This window comes from Limanda limanda, chromosome 5, assembly GCF_963576545.1.
Source record: "Limanda limanda chromosome 5, fLimLim1.1, whole genome shotgun sequence".
Classification (NCBI taxonomy): Eukaryota; Metazoa; Chordata; class Actinopteri; order Pleuronectiformes; family Pleuronectidae; genus Limanda; species Limanda limanda.
This window is the reverse complement of record NC_083640.1, coordinates 24,133,710-24,152,175: the sequence shown is the minus strand read 5'-3', so window position 1 is coordinate 24,152,175 and position 18,466 is coordinate 24,133,710. Positions and strand designations below refer to the sequence as shown.

The 18,466-nt window shown below is 42.3% G+C and overlaps 1 protein-coding gene across 1 annotated transcript; it reads left to right on the top strand.

Annotated features, from left to right (window-relative positions):
* The first annotated feature begins 2,128 nt into the window (after positions 1 to 2,128).
* fbxw8 (F-box and WD repeat domain containing 8) lies at positions 2,129 to 18,220 on the top strand. Its single transcript, XM_061071792.1, has 11 exons — positions 2,129 to 2,690; positions 3,053 to 3,157; positions 4,085 to 4,249; positions 4,510 to 4,598; positions 6,837 to 6,994; positions 7,167 to 7,363; positions 7,971 to 8,189; positions 13,287 to 13,414; positions 16,698 to 16,874; positions 17,186 to 17,302; positions 17,825 to 18,220. The coding sequence occupies exons 1-11, from the start codon at positions 2,235 to 2,237 to the stop codon at positions 17,988 to 17,990; spliced, it is 1,977 nt and encodes a 658-aa protein (XP_060927775.1). The 5' UTR covers positions 2,129 to 2,234; the 3' UTR covers positions 17,991 to 18,220.
* Positions 18,221 to 18,466: the final 246 nt, after the last annotated feature.

Below are 18,466 nucleotides of genomic sequence, written 5' to 3'. Positions count from 1 at the left end.
AGCTCTCTGGCTGACTGCAGAGCTTCAGTGTGTCAGCTCCCTGTAAGATTCCACTCCACAGTTGACCTGAGAAAGTCTGCGTGACACGTGATGCTCCATGTCGGACTCTGAATCATCGGACCCTGCTTCATCCTCCTCTTCCTCCTCCGACAGTTTGTCATTCTTTGCGCACAGCTTCCTGGACGGCATCCTCCTGCAGCCCTTTGCTTTTAGTGCAAATGATGCGAGCCTGCTCCTCGTGCATGGTCCTAAAGGCACCATCTATATGAGATTTAATATATAATATACATTAATTTACATAAAGCATCTAAGATGGTGTGAACAAATACATCAGCTTCTTCTTCCTCTTATAGTTTCTATCACAGGATAAATGGCATCTTTCAATAAATTGTTTCATCCTTTCAACCAAAATGATGCAAAATATACTTCCAACAGAAACCTGGCCACAATTATAACATTAAGGTTATAAACAGATGCACATATAAGGTATTTTAAGGTAAAGTTATAAAAGCAAAGTAAGGACTGAACAGGAAAACATTTACTATTCCATTAAATGTGAATTAACTATTAAAAACTTAGTTTGTCTGCACTTTATCTGCATAATTAACCAAACCTGAGCCACTTCTTTTTGTTTGTCAAGCATCAAAGTGCTTCATGTTACATGTTTCTAACAGGTCTATTTTTTTGGTCAAAAGTAGATGGATTATTTTATAATGATGATGATTGTGAGTTGGCAACAATTACACCAATTCCCAAAACAGGTTAAATAACCCAATTTCAAATGTACCTGTTGTTCACATTATTTTTGATTTTAACTGTGTTTCATTCATGTAGTTTTCTCCCTAATGCATTATACTGTTGTTATAACAACAACCAGTATTTTATAACTTTTAGTACGATATAAATCTTTTATTAAACTACACATTACATTTCATATCATTTAGCTGATGCTTTTATCGAAAGCGACTTCCAATAGGTGAGGTTTGAATTCCCATAACAACAAGAATCATGTAAATACATTAGCTTCACTAAATCCAAACCACAAAGTGCTGAATGTAAGAACAACTATTTTTGGAGTTACTTTACTATTATTACATATTTCATGCAGTTTATCCAATTACCTAGAAAATCACAAAATGTACACCCCTGAACAACCCTGACAAAAACACTGGTGACCTTTTATATAGCTGACAAATTCCCCTAAATTTTTCTTTATCCTACACTTAAGTATTAAATGAATCTCATACAGACAAAATGATTAAAAAAACACTTCATTATTATTATTATTATTAAAATGTGACATGACCTGACAGCCTGAGCTCACCTGTTGCTGCTGTCGCCGCCTCGCGCTCTACAGGTGTCTCCTGGCGACCAGCAGCACGAGCACGGTCAGGTGCAGGGCCGTGCGCAGGAAGCTCCTCATGTGGCCTTGTCCAGCTCTGTCCCCGGAGCTGTCCACGGATCTGTCCCCGCTGTCCCCGGTCTTCCGTCCCTTCTCCAGCTGGTCCCCGATCCTCCGCAGGCGCGCCGCCAGCAGCTGCCTCAGCGAGCAGGGCGTGGGCGCGCGGCCGCTGCAGGTGCAGTCCCCGGGCAGCAGCACAGGCTGGTCCATGGGCAGCCAGCACATCCTGTCTCCTCTGTCTGTCTCTCAGAATATCAGTCTGATCGAGCCTCCTGCTCCTCTCTCATCAAAACCTCAACTGGGTTTCCATTCCCCCCTTTCTCTCCCTTTCTCTCCCTCTCTCTCTCCTTCTCTCTCTGCCCCTCTCCCTCCTGTATTATTCATGACAGAGTCACGTGATGTGGGGTTTACATCATCTTTTTCCCAAAAGAGACACGCGATGGTTAACAGTTGGATCTGCTCTGATCTGGGTCTTTTGTTACGAGCGGGGACATTGTGTCTTTTCTTTGTCTCATTTATTTATTTATTATTTTCCAACTTGACTCCTTATACACGCACATGCATGAAACAAATAAATATCTTCATTTATATTCATAGAAATCACTACAAAACACGGTGTGTGTGTCCAGCCTATAATAAAACTGCGGAATAAAAAACGAGCGGAACTTTAATTTGGTAATACTCTGTCGCTTCACGGACTGTTTATAGAGACGGACATATGTTGTTTTGGCGACAGGGCCGAGCTGAATTTGTCTTTAAGCTTTTATTTGTGGCTTATAAATCACGTTTTAACGATTTATATCAAAGTGACGATATGTTTTGTTGACGAGGAATGAAGGACATGGCTGGGGATGAGCTTGCTGAGTTCAGGGAGAGTTGGAAACAAGAGCTAACGAGTCAAACAGGGGAGCAGCGACCTGTTGGTGATGTCCCAGCTCAGTCAGGACACAGGGACTCGAAAAACAGGTATTTTGAAGATTTAAAAAACCTCAACAAGGCCTGTGGTCCTGAGGAAGAGGTCTGCACCGAGGAGGATGAAGGGGGCACGGCTGGAGGAGGAGGAGAAGCGGCGGCAGGGTCACAGGAGCAGCCGGAGTATGTATCCATTGCTCGGGGTTTGCTGGGCGGGAGGACCGGTCCTCTGCTGCACAGGATCGAGGAGGACAGGACACGGAGGAAAAGACAGTTTCACAGCAGGAGCGGGTTCTGCAGCCCGGCCCCGAAACAACAGCAACAGCCTCAAAGGAAGGTGAAGAAAGAGCTGGTGGATCAACTCATTCAGGACCTGGTACGATGAAGAGGAGGAGGATGAGGAGTTATGGATGATAATGATGAGGATGAAGATGATAGTGAGGGTGATGGGGATGATAGTGATCGGTATGGTGTTGATGATGAAGATTCCGATGATAATGAGGGTGATGGGGATGATAGGGATGATGATAATAGTGAGGTGATGGGGATGCTATTGATGATGAGGATGATGATAACGAGGATGAGGATGATTGTGATAATGATGGTGATCGGTATGATGTTGATGATGAAGATTACGATGATAGTGAGGATTAGGGTGATGATGATAATAGTGAGGTGATGAAGATGACGATGGTTGACCAGAATCCGCTGAGTACGATGGATTTCTTTCCTTTGCAGAATGAAGTGGATGACATTCCCTTCTTTGATGTCGAGTTGCCGTATGAATTAGCTTCAAAGATCTTCCAGTATCTGAACTGTACTGAGCTGGGCCGATGTGCACAGGTAAGCTGCTATAATAACAATAATAATCATAATAATAATAAAGAGAGAGGTGGCAGGAGCGCTGCTGGTGTCCCTCAAACCACTGGTGCTCATGGAAAGGAATAATAACTCTATTATCGATTCTTTTTCTCTCTGTGTGTCAGGACACCCTGATGAAGGCAGAAGCTGATACACATCAGTGTATTTTAATGCTTCAAGCAAATTATCTAAAGGCCTTTTGCATTTTTCAAACCACTTTGAGGGTCTGGACCTGGATTCTTCACGCCATTATTTTTGAAAGTTTTTTCCTCTAATACAATACTTATAACAAACCAGAATTTCTTATTTCGACCAAGCTGCTGTAAAGATAATAACTGGACAACTGTCCACAGTTTTGAAAAGGTGTTTTATATGAATAAAGTTGATCACATAAAAATGTTTCTATATGTGAGATTTGAAAACAGGATAAGGGGTCTGTCCCCAAGGAGATTGTGGATTGGTGTATATGGCCTAAACTTAAAAACAAAAAAAAATATAGAAAGAAGTTTCTGCAACTGAGGGGCACGAGTCTCACACTAAATACAAATTGTATAGCAACTGCTTAATACTGAATCTTCATACTAAATGTTTACCCTTCGATTCTGTAAACTCATTACAATTTGTGCTACTTTCTGATGTCTTTTCTCTGGGTTCTCGTGTAGTCTTTACATTTCTGTAAACTTGCACTTTCCCAATTATGCAGGATTGCTTAGGGCTTTTTAAAAACCGTATGTGACTTAATTTGGTATAGATTAGTAAATTAAATTTGGTGCAGCCGATCCCTAGCGCGAAGTGCACGAAATCCATTTGGCAGCTGGACGGTCTCGTTAAGCACAAACCAATTAAGTGACGCAAGCATGTAATGTATGCTGATTCATCCCCTGTCCCTCTGCCCAAACCTCCTCCCAGGTGAGCAGGGCGTGGAGAGTCCTTGCCGAGGACGGCGTTCTGTGGTTCAGGATGTGCACGGGGGCGGGCTACCATCAGGACGCCAGCGTGTCCGACTCCCCCTGCTGGAAGAGCACACTGCGAGACTGCAGGAACTCGGCCAAAACCGTGCGCTCCAACTGGAAGGTGAGCCCGAGGTCTTCTACTCCAGTGAATCTGCCACTTCATTACCCAAATACAACACTTCTCCAGATGTTTGTCCGGGACAATTAGTGCACAGTTTACATCACATCACACGTTTACAGAACATTGTGCTCCGTGCTGTTTGACTGTGATCTGTGGCTGTTTACTGTATTGTACAATAAGCAGCAGTCAAATAGGGATTTTAACACAATGGCAACAGTGATGTGTTCGAATTCCAATATCATCATATATTTCTTTTGCAGAATCGAGTGGGATCCATTAGCCAGTTGCAGTTCGAGCTGGGCAAGGTGCTGTGTGACGTCAGCTCCTGTGACAACTTTGTCTTCGCCGGGTGAGTTTTTATGGAATTAAAAAAACGCACAGGTCTCCTCTGACATCTGCCTCGTTAGTCACTCTTTATATAGTCGTATAAATGTAAGTATGTAAATAACCAGAGTCTATAAATCTTCAGTTTAATGACTGTTCATAAAATTAAAATGATGTCACATTTAAACTGATAAGATTATTTTATCTATGAAAAAATTATCAGTTTGAGTCATTGCTGATCAGATTTACTTCATATTGTGATTTCGGTTTCAGCTGTTTATGTATGAAGTCACCTTTTGAGTATTTGTTTCACTCCTACTAATGGTTGTAGTAATTTGAGTGAAGACTGTTTGAACAGCAGCTAAACTAAACCCAACCTGGGAGCTGAGACAGTGATAGATTGAGTGAGGCCCTCAGGAGCCCAGCAGACGTCCCACCAGGAGACGGGCCTCATCTCCAGGGAGTCATGTGATTAGATTCCCATCAGTCTTTGCTTTGTCTCATTGGAGATTGTTTGCATCTTGTTCACGTTGGCAGATGTAGGACACACTGTACAGAAAACAGTCTACACACAAAATTTTGCTAAAAGTGCTTTAAAGTTCCTTTCTTTATGTCGTAGCTATTAACAAATTCACAACATCAATACTTTTCCCATTATTTTTTACTTTAAGGGTCATTTATCTCAGTGAAGTTAGTGGAATCTGTTTAACTACAAAATAATCAATAGCAGGTAATCAAGAATGATTCAATTGTGTTCAGAAAATCTTGTTATATAATCGGTAGAATGAGATTTGGCATTTAAGAGGCAACAGGAGACAATTATTCATTTATTATAAGAAGTCGCACAAAGTTTGCTTTTATTCGTGCACTTTTTTTCTTCACGTTAAAGTTTTGACACATTTCTTGGATGCAGCATCATCATCCTGTTGATAATTGGCATTGAGGTGATGCTCTAATTAAGTGAGAGTGTGTATTCCTATTGTTTACTTCCTGTCGCATTCTGAGATGCCAATCACACGCACACACACACACCCATACACACACACATACAGGCGCACACATGTACACCCTCTGTCACACTCTGTCACTGTGTCACACACTCTGGCTGCGAGGCGGATACTTGCTCAGGCCTGATGGTATCTGTGGAGGTGGTAACGCTGGCAGTTTGTCGTCTCCCACAGCGAGAGCTCATTGAATCTGTTTGAGAGCGAAGGAGGTGAGGGCGGGGGGGCGGTCGAGAACAGAATGGAACAGGAACCCGTCGGGGGGGCACGGGGTGACTGTTGTTACTTGTGGAAGCGAGATAAAGACGGCGTTTTGATCGCCAACAGAGAGGATGAAGTGAAGTGAGGCTGGGGGAGAAGAGCAGAAGGTCACAGGGTAGCGTGTTGAAGAACTGAAGCTGGATCAGACTTGACTTCTGACTTTGTGCAGTATTTTATAATCAATAAAACGATAGCACAGTAAGTTCTGTCTGTAACTAAGGAGCTGGGCGACCTCTGTTGACCTCTGCTCTTCACACTTTGGATCAGACGTTGGACTTTGAAAGAAATCTGTTGCTTTGCCTTCAGGCTCCGAAAAGTCTCGTTCTGTGGAACATTCAGTGAAGTTTACTAGTCAAAGAAACTTTAAGTCCATGTTACAGGAAGTAGAGGAAGCGATGAAAGGCTTTTGAAAGGCTCAGTTGGTTTTAGCTTTATCTATCAGGTATTCAAGTACTCTCATTATTACTAATCTGATTATTTATTACTGATTATTCATCCTTTATTTGCTTTGTCTCTAAAATGTCAGAAAATGCCCATCACCGTTTTCCAGAGTGTAAGATGATCCCCTCAAATATCTTGTAAATAGCAAATCCTCACATTGGCAGAAGCTGGAGAAAGAAAAGGCTTTTTTTGAGCGTAAAAATGTATTTAAACAATGAATAGATAATCAAAACAGTCTGCCTCTAATATTCTGCTAATTGACTGATGGACTTAAACGTCCAGATTTTAATTGTTGTGTGTAAAGTTTGACAAATACTGCCAGTATGTGAGTTAACACGTTGTGTAACCTTGTGCTGAACGTATTTACGAGAGAATCTATTGACACCACTCCAGAAAATCTGTTAAAATATATGTAGCTTACATAATTTAAAGGTTAAACCTTATCAATTGCAAAAAAAGAAGTCTACGTGAGTAGAGGCTGAAGGTGTGAGACGGGAAATTATTCCGTGGTTAGAGGATGTGTTGAGTGTGACTCAGTGTTCTTGTGTGTTTCTCAGGTACACGTCAGGTGACGTGCGGCTGTGGGACACGCTGCACTGGGACTCTAACGCCTCGTACCTGAAGCCCAACAGCCTGTCAGCGAACACCGAGCCCAGACCTCATGTTCTCCTCGTCCAAGTCAACAGCACAGTGGCTGCTGCAGCTTATGAAGATGGTGAGAGTGTGAGTGTGTGTGTTTATGCAAATAAAAGATGCTCCCTGGTGATAGAAAGACGTCACAAGTGAACGGTGGCCCTGAAGTCCAAATCACAACAAATCTGAAAACACAACGGCATTAACTTTGAACAGAAAAGGTGTAAAATGTATTTCCCTGTCCTGGGTCCAAGGCTGTGTGGACCTGTGGAGCACGGAGACAGGCGGGGAGCCCATCCACCACTACCAGATCCCAGGGAGGATCCAGGCTCTGGCCCTGAGCCCAGACGGCCCCGTGCTGGGCTCCGCAGCCGGGCCGGATGTTCGGCTTGACTGCGCAGACGATCACGGCTACTGGAGGACTCTCTGCCGGACCCGGCTCCCGAACCCTGTGAGTCACACAGATGAATTCCTCCTGCGTCTGAATAAATCCATACTGATGTGTTATTGTTTTAATTAATAGGTTGTGATTCACACGTTTTCTTCTTGTGACTTTTATCTGGAAATGTCTCGGTTTATGTGAGAAATAATGAAAGAAGCATTAAACAACCTCGACTGGTTCCAGATGTTATGGCTTTACATTTTCTGGAGGGATATTGTGGGAATGTAAAAATGATTAAATATTTATTTGACCAGAGCTGACTTTTAGTTATTTACTTATATATATTTTTTGTTAAATATGTGGTTTTTCTGCTTGTCTGGTTAAAAAAAAAATATATATTTATTTAACAGTAAATGAAATATACTCTGATATTTGGACAAAATATTGAAAGACGTCCCCTTGGGATTGTGGAAATTGTGAAAACCGTGGCAGTTACTGTTCATTGTAGAAAAGTAAAAAATGTATAATAGATATTTGACTTCATTTATTTCGATTTCAGGTCACGCCACATATGCATAAAAAGAGTGAAATTGAGTGAAAGTGTTGTATGTATATTTACGTGTTACTGCAGCATGATATATGTAAACTGTTTGTCCATTGTGTGTGTGTGTGGCAGGTAGACAGCCTGGTCATGGTGCCAGGCCGGGTTCACCTGAGCCCGCTGGCAGCTCTGGCAGCAGGAGACTCTGTGCACCTGCTCGACCCACGAGACGAAAAGCCGCGGACGCTCCACTCGGTCTATGGACATCCTGTCACGTGTCTGGACGCCTCCGACTCCCATGTTGCTCTCGGGGTGAAGCGCTCAGGCTGGTCAATGCACGACGGAGGCAACAAGGTAAGTTCAGTGGGTGGAAACAGCGAGATATTGATTGATTGCTTGTTCTTGCATAATGTGCTACAACATTTTAACTATTTTAAACTCTGCAACAGAAATAGTCTGTCAGTGCCTACAATGGTATTTTTGCTTATTTTGATGTTATCTTCAAATTCTTCATGATTCTATAATCTATACAACCCAAGCAAAAATGTTATGTTGTCGGTAAATACTGAAATTGTGTTATAATTTTGAAATATACAGATTTTTTCATCAAATTTAGCTAAAAACACATAAAACATATTCTCAGATTCTCATGGCTGGTAGCATAAAACTAATTCAATACGTTCGACACTTGTTAGTATTATATTAACAAATAGAAACTTGTAATATAGATTTTATAAATACATTTAAAACATATAATCAATATCCAGCGACATGGCCGGCATGGTGGTTCAGTGGTTGGCTCTGTCATTTCACAGCAAGAAGGTTAATGGTTCAAATCCTGGCTCGCCCGAGTTCTTTCTGTGAGGAGGGGTTTGCATGTTCTCCATGTGTCTGTGTGGGTTCCTCCTGCTTCCTCCCACAGCCCACAGACAGATGGAGGTTAATTGGTGACTCTAAACTGACTGTAGGTGTGAGTGTGTCCCTGTATGCTGGCGCTGTGATGGACAGGCTGTACCAACCCCCCCCCCTTCTCCCTCCTGACCCCTTAAGAATAAGAAGAGATCACAGATGTACTGAGCTTCACAGAAGGCAGAAAACAAACGTGTGTCTCATTTGAGTGTTAATTGAACTAAAAGCTGCCTCCGGTTCACAAACACTGTGACGATGATTATCTGCTTCATTGTGAACAGCACTCTCATATTATGAAATAATCATCTAGTGTTTGTGTGTTAATGGAAGTGAAGGAGCTGTAATCGTTTAAAAGTTTCATCTGATTTGAATTTTGGAAGCAGCAAAAACAAAGAGATAGTTTCTTGAAAACATCTCCTGTGTGTAAATGTAAACTGAGTCTCTTGGCACTCAGTCACTATTACTCCGTGCCCCCTTTAGACCCCTGGGCTCCCATTAGAAATGACTGGGATGTACCTGCGGGGGGGTTGTTTATAGCAGATGAAGCCAGTTTAAATAGCAACAGGTTCACCTTGGGCCCTGCTCCTAATTACTACAACCTTGAAGTGTCCTTTAATAAAGTCTCGTTCCCTGAGCTGCATCTGTTTGTTTCTAATAACGTTGTGTTTCCAAGGACCCTGTGCAGCTAATTGACTCTCGAGGCTTTACTTAGAAAGAACAAGGAGCCCTGAGACAGAGGGTGCTGTTGGGATCGTGAAGCAAATATTTAGAACTTATTACTCTTCATCAAGTTATTTGTTGTTATTGTTAAAATGCTGAATCAGCTGCGTCAAAACGTATCCAAAGATATTTTCCTCTTACACTATTTCCTCAGTTTATAGTTTGTGCAGCGACTGGAGAGCTTTGCAACGATGTGGCCTTTTAGGTGTGAGCAGCAAACTGTGTTTTTGATTGACAGGTCTTTGGCCAAGCTGCTGCGCTGACATCACTCCTATTGAAAAATATATTCTGCTGCAGCAAACGCAGATCCAAAGCTCCACACGGTGGCCAGATGGGAGAGTAGCACTGAGAGAGATAATGGTTCCACTAAACAAAGATATTAGTGTAATCACTGGTGTAACAAGGCAGAAACAAGATGAAGCTAAATGAATAGATACATAAATATATGTACATTTTTCACATGATAAATATTAAGTTAGTCAAGTTAAATTATACCAACTATATTGTTTTACTGGACTTCGTATGCAGATGTGAATTTATTACTCAAACTATTTTTTATTTAATATTTGGTATATAATTATTTGGTGAATAATTTAGTAAGCAAGTAAAAATGTCTCAAGTCCATTTTTTTATAGATGAAATAGAGATAAATGGATTAAAGATAATGAACAGATTTAATAACAATAACCTCAGTTAAACTTTCATCCAAAGGAAGTTTAATCCCAATGTTGTTGTTTGTATTTTTTCTTTCTGGGCGTTCTTTTAGTTTAGTTTTTCCTACCTATGGCAGCAGTTGCTTGATTCAGTTTCTTGTCTTTCAAACTTCATTGTTTCCATGGTGAAGTGAACCCAAACTCTCATATCAATGATATGAGATTAGCATGTGTCTCTTACTAATTAATATACTTTCCAGATTTAATTAACCTGTCTGTCACTGTTGTCACACTTCAAACAGCGATTTCTTTCTCTGAAAACGTGAAATGAACAGCGATGCCAGACGCAGCCTTTAGAAAGAAAACATATGCTCCATTAAAATCTGTCAGAATGTTTGAAGGTGACATCATCTCACACCTTCCCTCTTCTCCTATGAAGTGATTTATTTTCCATTTCCAGCATTTTGACTCGGATGAACTCGACCACATTGTCGAGTTTTTTCTTGACTCAGACCCGTTGGTTCTCGCTGATTCTGCTGCAGCTTTGTTTTGGAGAAGCAGAGTGAGTGTGTGTGTGGGTGTGTATGTGCGTGTGTCTGTTTGTTTGTGTGTGTGTGTGTGGTTGAAGCCAGTCTCCAGATCCTCATTACTACCCGCCTCGTTCTTTGCCAGTGGACCGGCGGCGCCCAGGCATCCACCCAGCTCGTGTCTGGCCATTCAGCCTGAGCTGGCGTCTCCACTGTCGAACTGTCCGTGCGCTGTAGTGGATCGGCCACAGAGGGCTGCATGATGGATGAATGGTTGGATGTACAGTATATGAATATGTGCTATACTGCAGCTGTGTGTCTGGACAGACTGATGTCAACTCAGTAGCACAGCAGAGATGGTGTGTGAGGATATTATGATGAACTCTGGGTCTACAGGTGGATGTCGTTGATACGCGCCGTTAGTAGAGTATATTTTGATTCTATACAAACAACAGTAACATCCAGAGTTTTCAGATAAGCAGCCGAGAAAAACAGGTTCCTAAATTCTCACTTCTCAGTCCTGTGAGACGTGCTGCAAAAAAACAAAAGACAAGACGCCACAAACCTGCCTGTTGTTGTGTGTTTGGTCCAACGTTGTAATCTCCGTTTGTCCACATGGTCTCTGAAGCAAATGTTGTTCTGACTCCATGTTTGCTTAGATGGGTGTTTGTTCCATGGAGAGTAAACAGTCTGCAGGTTTTACCTCAAACTGTTGGTTGGCCCTCAATGGCTAACTTGGTTTTTCCATTCTTGGTCTATGAATATGATAGGACATTTAAGAAGAATTATAGGGTTAAAAAAGTCTTAAATGTGTTCAAACATGATGTACTAGGTCTTTTAGTTAGTTATCGATGTTAGAAGATATGTCCGATATCCCTTCATATCTGTTGTATTTGACATGCGTCTTAAATTAACTCATTATGATCTTAAAGTCGTAAATTTTACTTAAACCTGCAGAAACCCTGATTAAAAGCCAAGTCAAATTCTACTCTTTGGCCAAATGTGCTCAGGCAGCGGCAGCATGAAAGACTTTCCTCTTTAAACAGCAAAGAGAGTAATTCCATTAACCTCCCGGCACAAGCCACCATTAGAGTTCCCTTTGTGTCAGATCCTCACTGAGCCTCCAGCGAACGCATTAACGTAACTCGTGATGAGTCTTCATCAGAAATATTCTGCTGCAGCCAATATTACAACAAAACAAATCTTTTGATTCCCTCAGTGACGTTAATTCGTTTCAGTCGGCAAAGTGGGCAGATATTTAATATGAAATAATGATTCATTGACAACGGCAGCCCCCCCCCTCATCCACTTCTCCTCCGTCCAAATCCTATCAAGCTGTCATTTCAAAGTCCGGTGTGATTTGGGCTTTGCCCCAGGGTGGTAAACAATTAAAGCTCCGCTTGGCCCAAATAAGGGACAGATACAAACTGCTGGCAGCTCCTCAAGGCTGACATCATGCCTCGTCTTTCCTCTTCCTTCACGTGTCTTTATCTCTCACTCTCTCACTTTCTGTCTCCCACCTTCTCCCTCCCTCCCTCCTTTCAATTTCTTTATGGTTTTAATTATTCAAAGACGATTTTTTGTTTGCCTGGCGGCCATCCTGTTTGTCTCTGTCTCGTTTGGAAGAGAAAACACCAGCCGCTAATTGACCAATTAGGCCGGCTCCAGATGACATCATTGTAACTTGCGGAGAAGAAAGTTTCTGTGCAGTCGTGGAGCCGGAGGAGCTGATGTGCACCTCTGACTGGAGCTGAAGTTTGCCCTTCTGTTGAACCCCCTCCTCACTGAAGCTTAAATGTTTAAGAGTTGCTGTGCATTTCATTAACTGGCAAGGTATCACTTCAAGGAATTATATTGGAGTGTTTAATGATTAATTATTGGCTTGTATCCAGTATCATCCCTTCTTTCTCAGTGTGTAGTGTCGTATTGTGCAGCTACAAAGAATAAGCAGGTAGGAATTTGGTATTTAGTTCAGGAGGAAACTAAAAGACAAAGGAAAATGTCCAATTGTCTGATTTAATACAAGATCATATTCTAAACCACTGCTGCGGCCGGTTGCTTCTGATGTGATCCAGCATTTAGCAGATGATGGACCTAATGCTAAAGTGAGCAGCTGTAATTAAAATGGAAAAAAAGGATTTAAGGGATGTTATCTGAAAATAAATTACAACACTGAGCAGAGATTTGTTTTGTGCCATAGTGTCAAACTTTTTACTTTCAGCTTTAATTTGAGTGTTTTTATGTCCAGGTTTGATGAATGTTGTAGATTTGTTGCCCTTTTTTTTCATGATCTTTAAATTTAGGGTAGAGAAATTATCAAGAGTTATAAAGTTAAAGTGGTTATGGCCTTTGTGAATTAGGTTGGTCCTGTTTGTTGGTTTGTATTTCAACCAGGATTATGCAAAAATTATACTAAACCAGCCTTAGCGGAGGTGTGAGCTCTCCTGGGTGTCGTTCTAGTTTGTTTATATTTAGTTCTTTGAAGTTCAACAGAAACCTTACTTGGGTTAATTTGGTTTGTTTGTTCGTCAGCAGGATTTTGCAAAACCTACAGAAGTTTTGTACACATAACTTGGTGGAAGGATGGGGTATGGGCCAAGAAAAACTTTAAATCTCCTTTCTCGTGTGTTCTCTCGTCTCAGATCCACATCTACAGCCTGGAGACGGGCAAATCCGCCGGGTGCGTGGGCAGCTCGACGGGAGACTTCACCTGCATCAACCTGAGGGACTCCGCTCCTCACCTGCTGGTGTGTGGAAACAAGGACAGGAGGTGAGACGCTCTCAGACACAGATGGACAAAACACATGGATCGTGCACATGGGCTGAATCTCCCAATAACCATAATACTCATCACGAATGGCTGAATCTGAGCCAGGAACTCAAGCTGGTAATAGTTTTCTCACAGTGACACCTGAAGCGGGAAGCTGCGGCTACTTGCAGCGGAAAAACAGGTGTTTCTAAATGTGTGAGAAGTAAATGCTTTGGTGCATTATTCACACGTCTCTGTCTGTGTTGCCTTGGAAAACAAAGCTTTGAATAACTCAAAAAGGAAAGAGAAGAGGCTTTGAAATACTCCGATGTGCTGCGTTTTGCTATTGAATGGAAATTTTGCCTTTGTTACCTGGAATGCTTTAGAAGAAGGAAATCTGTCCATCTCGATCCAATCCGACAGCACACGCGTGTCCATGCGCGTGTGCACGCACTCGCCACGTCGCTAACCTGCCTCTCCAGATGAGGAGAAGGCGCACAAAGGACCCATTCTCATCTATTCTGCCCTTGTTAGCGGGAGCGGCAGAGCATGAGCTGGCAGGAGAGGAAAAAATCCCTGGCACGTCCTCGTCCGAAGCCCCCCCCCCCCCCCGCTGTGTCTATTCAACACCGAATCCATCTGGCTGTTAAGTAGTTGGCGTAAAGCGAAAGACAGAGCACATTATTTTGTTAGTTTCTGTTTTTTCCCCCCGTTCTTTCTACTTAGCAACCATGCGAAGACAAAACCATGCTTGGTTAAAGATGCTCTGTGATGCCAAAAGGAAATGTTCGACATTGTTTTGATTCAAGAAGAAATAATTGAACGGCAGCGTTTTGAATGAAGAATTCAAATGGTTTGTTTTCTGGCCAGAGCATCGGTTGAGTGTTTGTCCAACTGCTTTATGCTTTTGTGTTTTTTTTTTTGTTGCTTTCTTTCTGAGAGATGTGTAGCTTTGTTCAGAGAGAGAGACACACACACACACACACACACACCCTCAGCTTGGCTCTTCCACTTTGGCCCCGGCTGATGCAGAGCACAGCCGAGGACAAATGGAAATCGCTGCTACTGAGGGACAGTGGGCGAGCTTCAACACTGTGGCTTCAGGCCAGAGCTTAATACAGTCCTTCTTTTTGTCCAAATGAGTTTTGTCCCTCTGTTGTTTTTTTGTGTTGAGCTCCTGGGAGCAAACAACGGGTCCTGATAACGGCTGGAACAAAGCCAGATCTGCACGGACGGGAAAGATGTGTTCAGAGAGCGAGTTTGGATTCAAGTAGGAGAGAAGGGGAAATTAATAAGTTAATTATACCTGTGGCTGTCGCTCACTGATCATAATGCAGGACTGCACGTCTTGGGTCCAGCTGTGGGACCAGTTTCCTTACATCTTTGACTCGTCTTCGATGTGATGCTGGCGGCTTGACTGTGGATTGCAAGGTCGTCTAGCACATTGGTCCAGACTGATTTATTTTTCATTTACTGCCCTCAAGGGTCAACACTTTAATTTGTCCACGTCTATCTTAGATTAAAACTTGATCTTGACTGATTTATTCGGCCAACACGAGCTGTTCACATGTCTCAATACAACTTTAAAATGCCAGACGAAGGTTGGACACCACCTGATGACATCCCCTGCTGGTTGAAAGCTGCAATTACAAGAATATGAATGTAGAAGTAAGCTTCCAGATGTTAATGTATCAGATCTATTTTAATCTTCAACATTGTCAGTCGGGCTGTCGTTGAATTTGGTTCATTCTTGACTTGATCTTCTCCAGATCGTAGATTGCAGGATACATGTTGATGTAACTGCAGTGTCTGTAGAGCATAAAACCAGAAACACAGTTCGGACAAAGCTGTCATTGTTCATTTCAACACCCGAGACGTGTAATCATTTGGAAGGTGATCTGTTTGAGTGTAGGAGTGGATTCACCATCAAACATCCATCCTATCCTATCTTATCCCTCCAATCCCTTGAGGGTCGGCGGCTGGAGCCAATCCCAGCTGACATTGTGCGAGAGGCGGGTTCGTCCTGGACAGACTGACAGTCTATTTCCACACAGAGAGACGAACAGCGATTCTCAAACATAATCCTCAGTGTATGATGATAACCATCTCGTCCGTCTGCAGGAAACTGTTCAGGAGTTAGATGAGTGTCTTCCACTCTTCTCTTCTCACGCAGATCTTCTGAGTAATGAACAGGAGTCCAGACACCGACAGCTCACCGATGACCCAGTGGCTCCAGGATTAGATTCATGGTTCCACTGGGTCTGCCAGAAATGTCCAGTCCTCATTGTTGAAATGTGTGCCTCCATCACATAAAGCCTCTAAACACACAAACTGCACACAACAAGTCCACGGTGCCCATTTAGCCATTTAACTGGGATTCTTCTTCTTTTTTTTAATTGGAGGCGGAAATGAAATCTGTGTGAGTCCCCGGAGTGAATTGGATTATGCTAATGAGGTCTTGGAAGAGGGCTGATCCTGGACTGAGTCATGTCCTGGATCCTCTCTGCTGCAATAAAGCCACAATTACAACAGATGGAGCTCAAGCTCCCCTGGGCTCGTGTTGCTCATGGAGCCTGACGAGAAAAAAACCTGCTTTCATTGCATTTTATACAATAACTTCTAACACAATAACTAATTAAGTAGAGTAATCAGAGTAATCATAGAATAGCATTTAAAGCATCTAAAAGCACAACTTATGAATTGTTTCCGGTAAAGAATGAAAAACTAATATCTAAATCTGAATATTTACTTCAATACTTATAGACAAAATTACATTAAATCAAAATGAATCAACAAAGATATAGTCTTTGGTGCCATACTTTATATCTTGTAAATATTTGTACAAGTTTATTGTGCGTGTTTTTGTAAACTTAGCTCAGAGAAATGATGTTCAGGGTAAATAGAGCAGGAACTCTGCACTGACACATCTGCTTCAGCCTTTATTTGTCTTCGGGCTCTCGGCTGGATGTTGAAAAGTTCTCGTGCTGTATTCTTCTCAAAGTAGGAATAGTGTCCTTTTGTCTATACATGAATGCACTCTTTGACAAACTGTCCTCTCCGGTGCAGTCTTGGTATGAGATCTCCGCCTCTGTTGGCAGGAAGCGAAACCCAAAATGACCACGCTTCACTGGAGATGACTGATACTATTGTCCTCCCTTCACTTCTTATTCATCTGTTGTCTTCACTGTGACTCACTCTGAAAACCACTTGGTGTTAAATTATCATGTTATTATCAAAAAGCTGCCAATGACAACAACTAGAACACAAAAATAAGAAACACGTGTTGTCCTGTGCCGTCTTTCAGGGTGAGGGTCTTTGACCTGCGAGCCGGCGACTCCTCCGTGGCGTCCCTGTACGCCCACCACCTGGGCGTGACCTCGGTGCAGGCGGACGACTGGAAGATCGTGAGTGGCGGAGGCGAGGGACTGGTTTGTGTGTGGGAGCTGAGGATGGGAGCGAAGCTGTGGGAGACGCACAACCGGTGAGAGGAGAGAAAAGACGGCTGATCTAACAGATCTGCTTCTGTAGCTGTTTCGTTCTTATTGTCTTTTATTGCCACTTTTAAGATCTCAGGTGAATGATTTGTTTATTTTATGGCATCGCACAAGTGATTCATGTTAAGAAACTCAGCTTTCATGTAGGTCACAGTTGGAAAAACTATTTATTACCACAACCACATGATCCTATAATAAAAAGTGTGAACTCAAGAAACGGTTTATTATTATTTATTGTGTAAAAAGCAGTGATGTGATGGCTGTGTGTGTCCTGATTGTGTTGTTTTGCGTCCTGCAGGCATCCTGTCAGGCATGTACGCTTCAACACCAGCACCCTGGTAACGGCCAACATCCCAGACGACAAGTCACCGCGGGGGGCCTGCATCACCGACGATGACCTCACAGCTCACCGCAGGTCACTGATCTCACTCCCACACTCTTCTTCTTTTCTTCTGATTCTCTTCTGAGCCTGGATCTCTTCTCTCCATCCACCTCACATCTCCCACAAGATTATAAAAACTCCTTGAGTCGGAAATAGTCAGTGTCTCTGAACTCATAAAACAGAAAGAGAACTGGTAACATTCTAATTTCTGTATTTAATATGTAGCTATGATTAGCATAAAGACCAGAAACAGGACGTTTGGTTCTTTAAGGAGGTGATAAAATCCACCCAGTAGCTCCTCTAACGCTCACTAATGATATATCTTGTTTATTTCACGTTTGCAAAACTGTACACTTAATTTCTTCTATATATTAAGCAAATGCTGTACAATGTTTCAATTAGTGAGCTTTAGAGGTTAGTGAGCTTTCCTCTAGTTTGTTTTATAGGTTTGTTGTGTATGTAAAAGTTCTGCAAAGTTAAAAAGCCCAAAGTCTTTTGCCAAGTTATTCAAAAAGGAGGAAGGTGTTCATGTTGTTTCTTTCTTTCATGCTTTAGACACCGGGGCGTCATCTGCCACTTTGACTTCTCGGAGGACGCTCTGTCCCAGGACCACATCCTGCCCATCTGCAGGTCCGACTACAACCAATCCGACGGCTACAACTACAACATCGGTCTGGCGATGCCGTACGACCGCCTGTCCGGCTCCCACCCGTCACACTGACATGCACCGTCCCAACCCGGGACTCAATGAGGGACTGAACAGAGAACAGACACTTTCACATTTGATCATTTAATCTTTCCACAGACTGTGTCCTTTACGTCCTTTATGTACTTTATGACTTTCCTTTTAGCGTCGTGGTCAAATCAAGCTTTGTAATATAATGTGTTTATTAACTGTTGCATAGGAATTCTATACTTGATTGCTACACATGATCACATCGTCAGTAACCATTGGTGTAAAATTACAATATTTTTTAAATGATGTTTGGCTCAGTGGATTTTAATCAATGTCGCTGTGCAACATAAATACAAAAAAAGTTATATTTCTACCTCATTTTGTTTAAAAAATGTGTCAAAGTTTCACAACAAAAAGTTCTTACACGTGCATTTCTTTTATCACAAGTCTGACATTTATTTTGTAGTAAGATAAGTGTTACAGAGTCTCAGAGGAACAGACACAGGAAACTGCAGAGGAAT

What these genes read in the sequence shown, in the direction of transcription:
- fbxw8 (XM_061071792.1), top strand. Translation starts at nt 2,235, where the DNA reads ATGAAGGACATGGCTGGGGATGAGCTTGCTGAGTTCAGGGAGAGTTGG. An exon ending in AGCTGGGCCGATGTGCACAG is followed by an intron (nt 3,158 to 4,084) that starts GTAAGCTGCTAT and finishes ACCTCCTCCCAG; the next exon opens with GTGAGCAGGGCGTGGAGAGT. An exon ending in GGACCCGGCTCCCGAACCCT is followed by an intron (nt 7,364 to 7,970) that starts GTGAGTCACACA and finishes TGTGTGTGGCAG; the next exon opens with GTAGACAGCCTGGTCATGGT.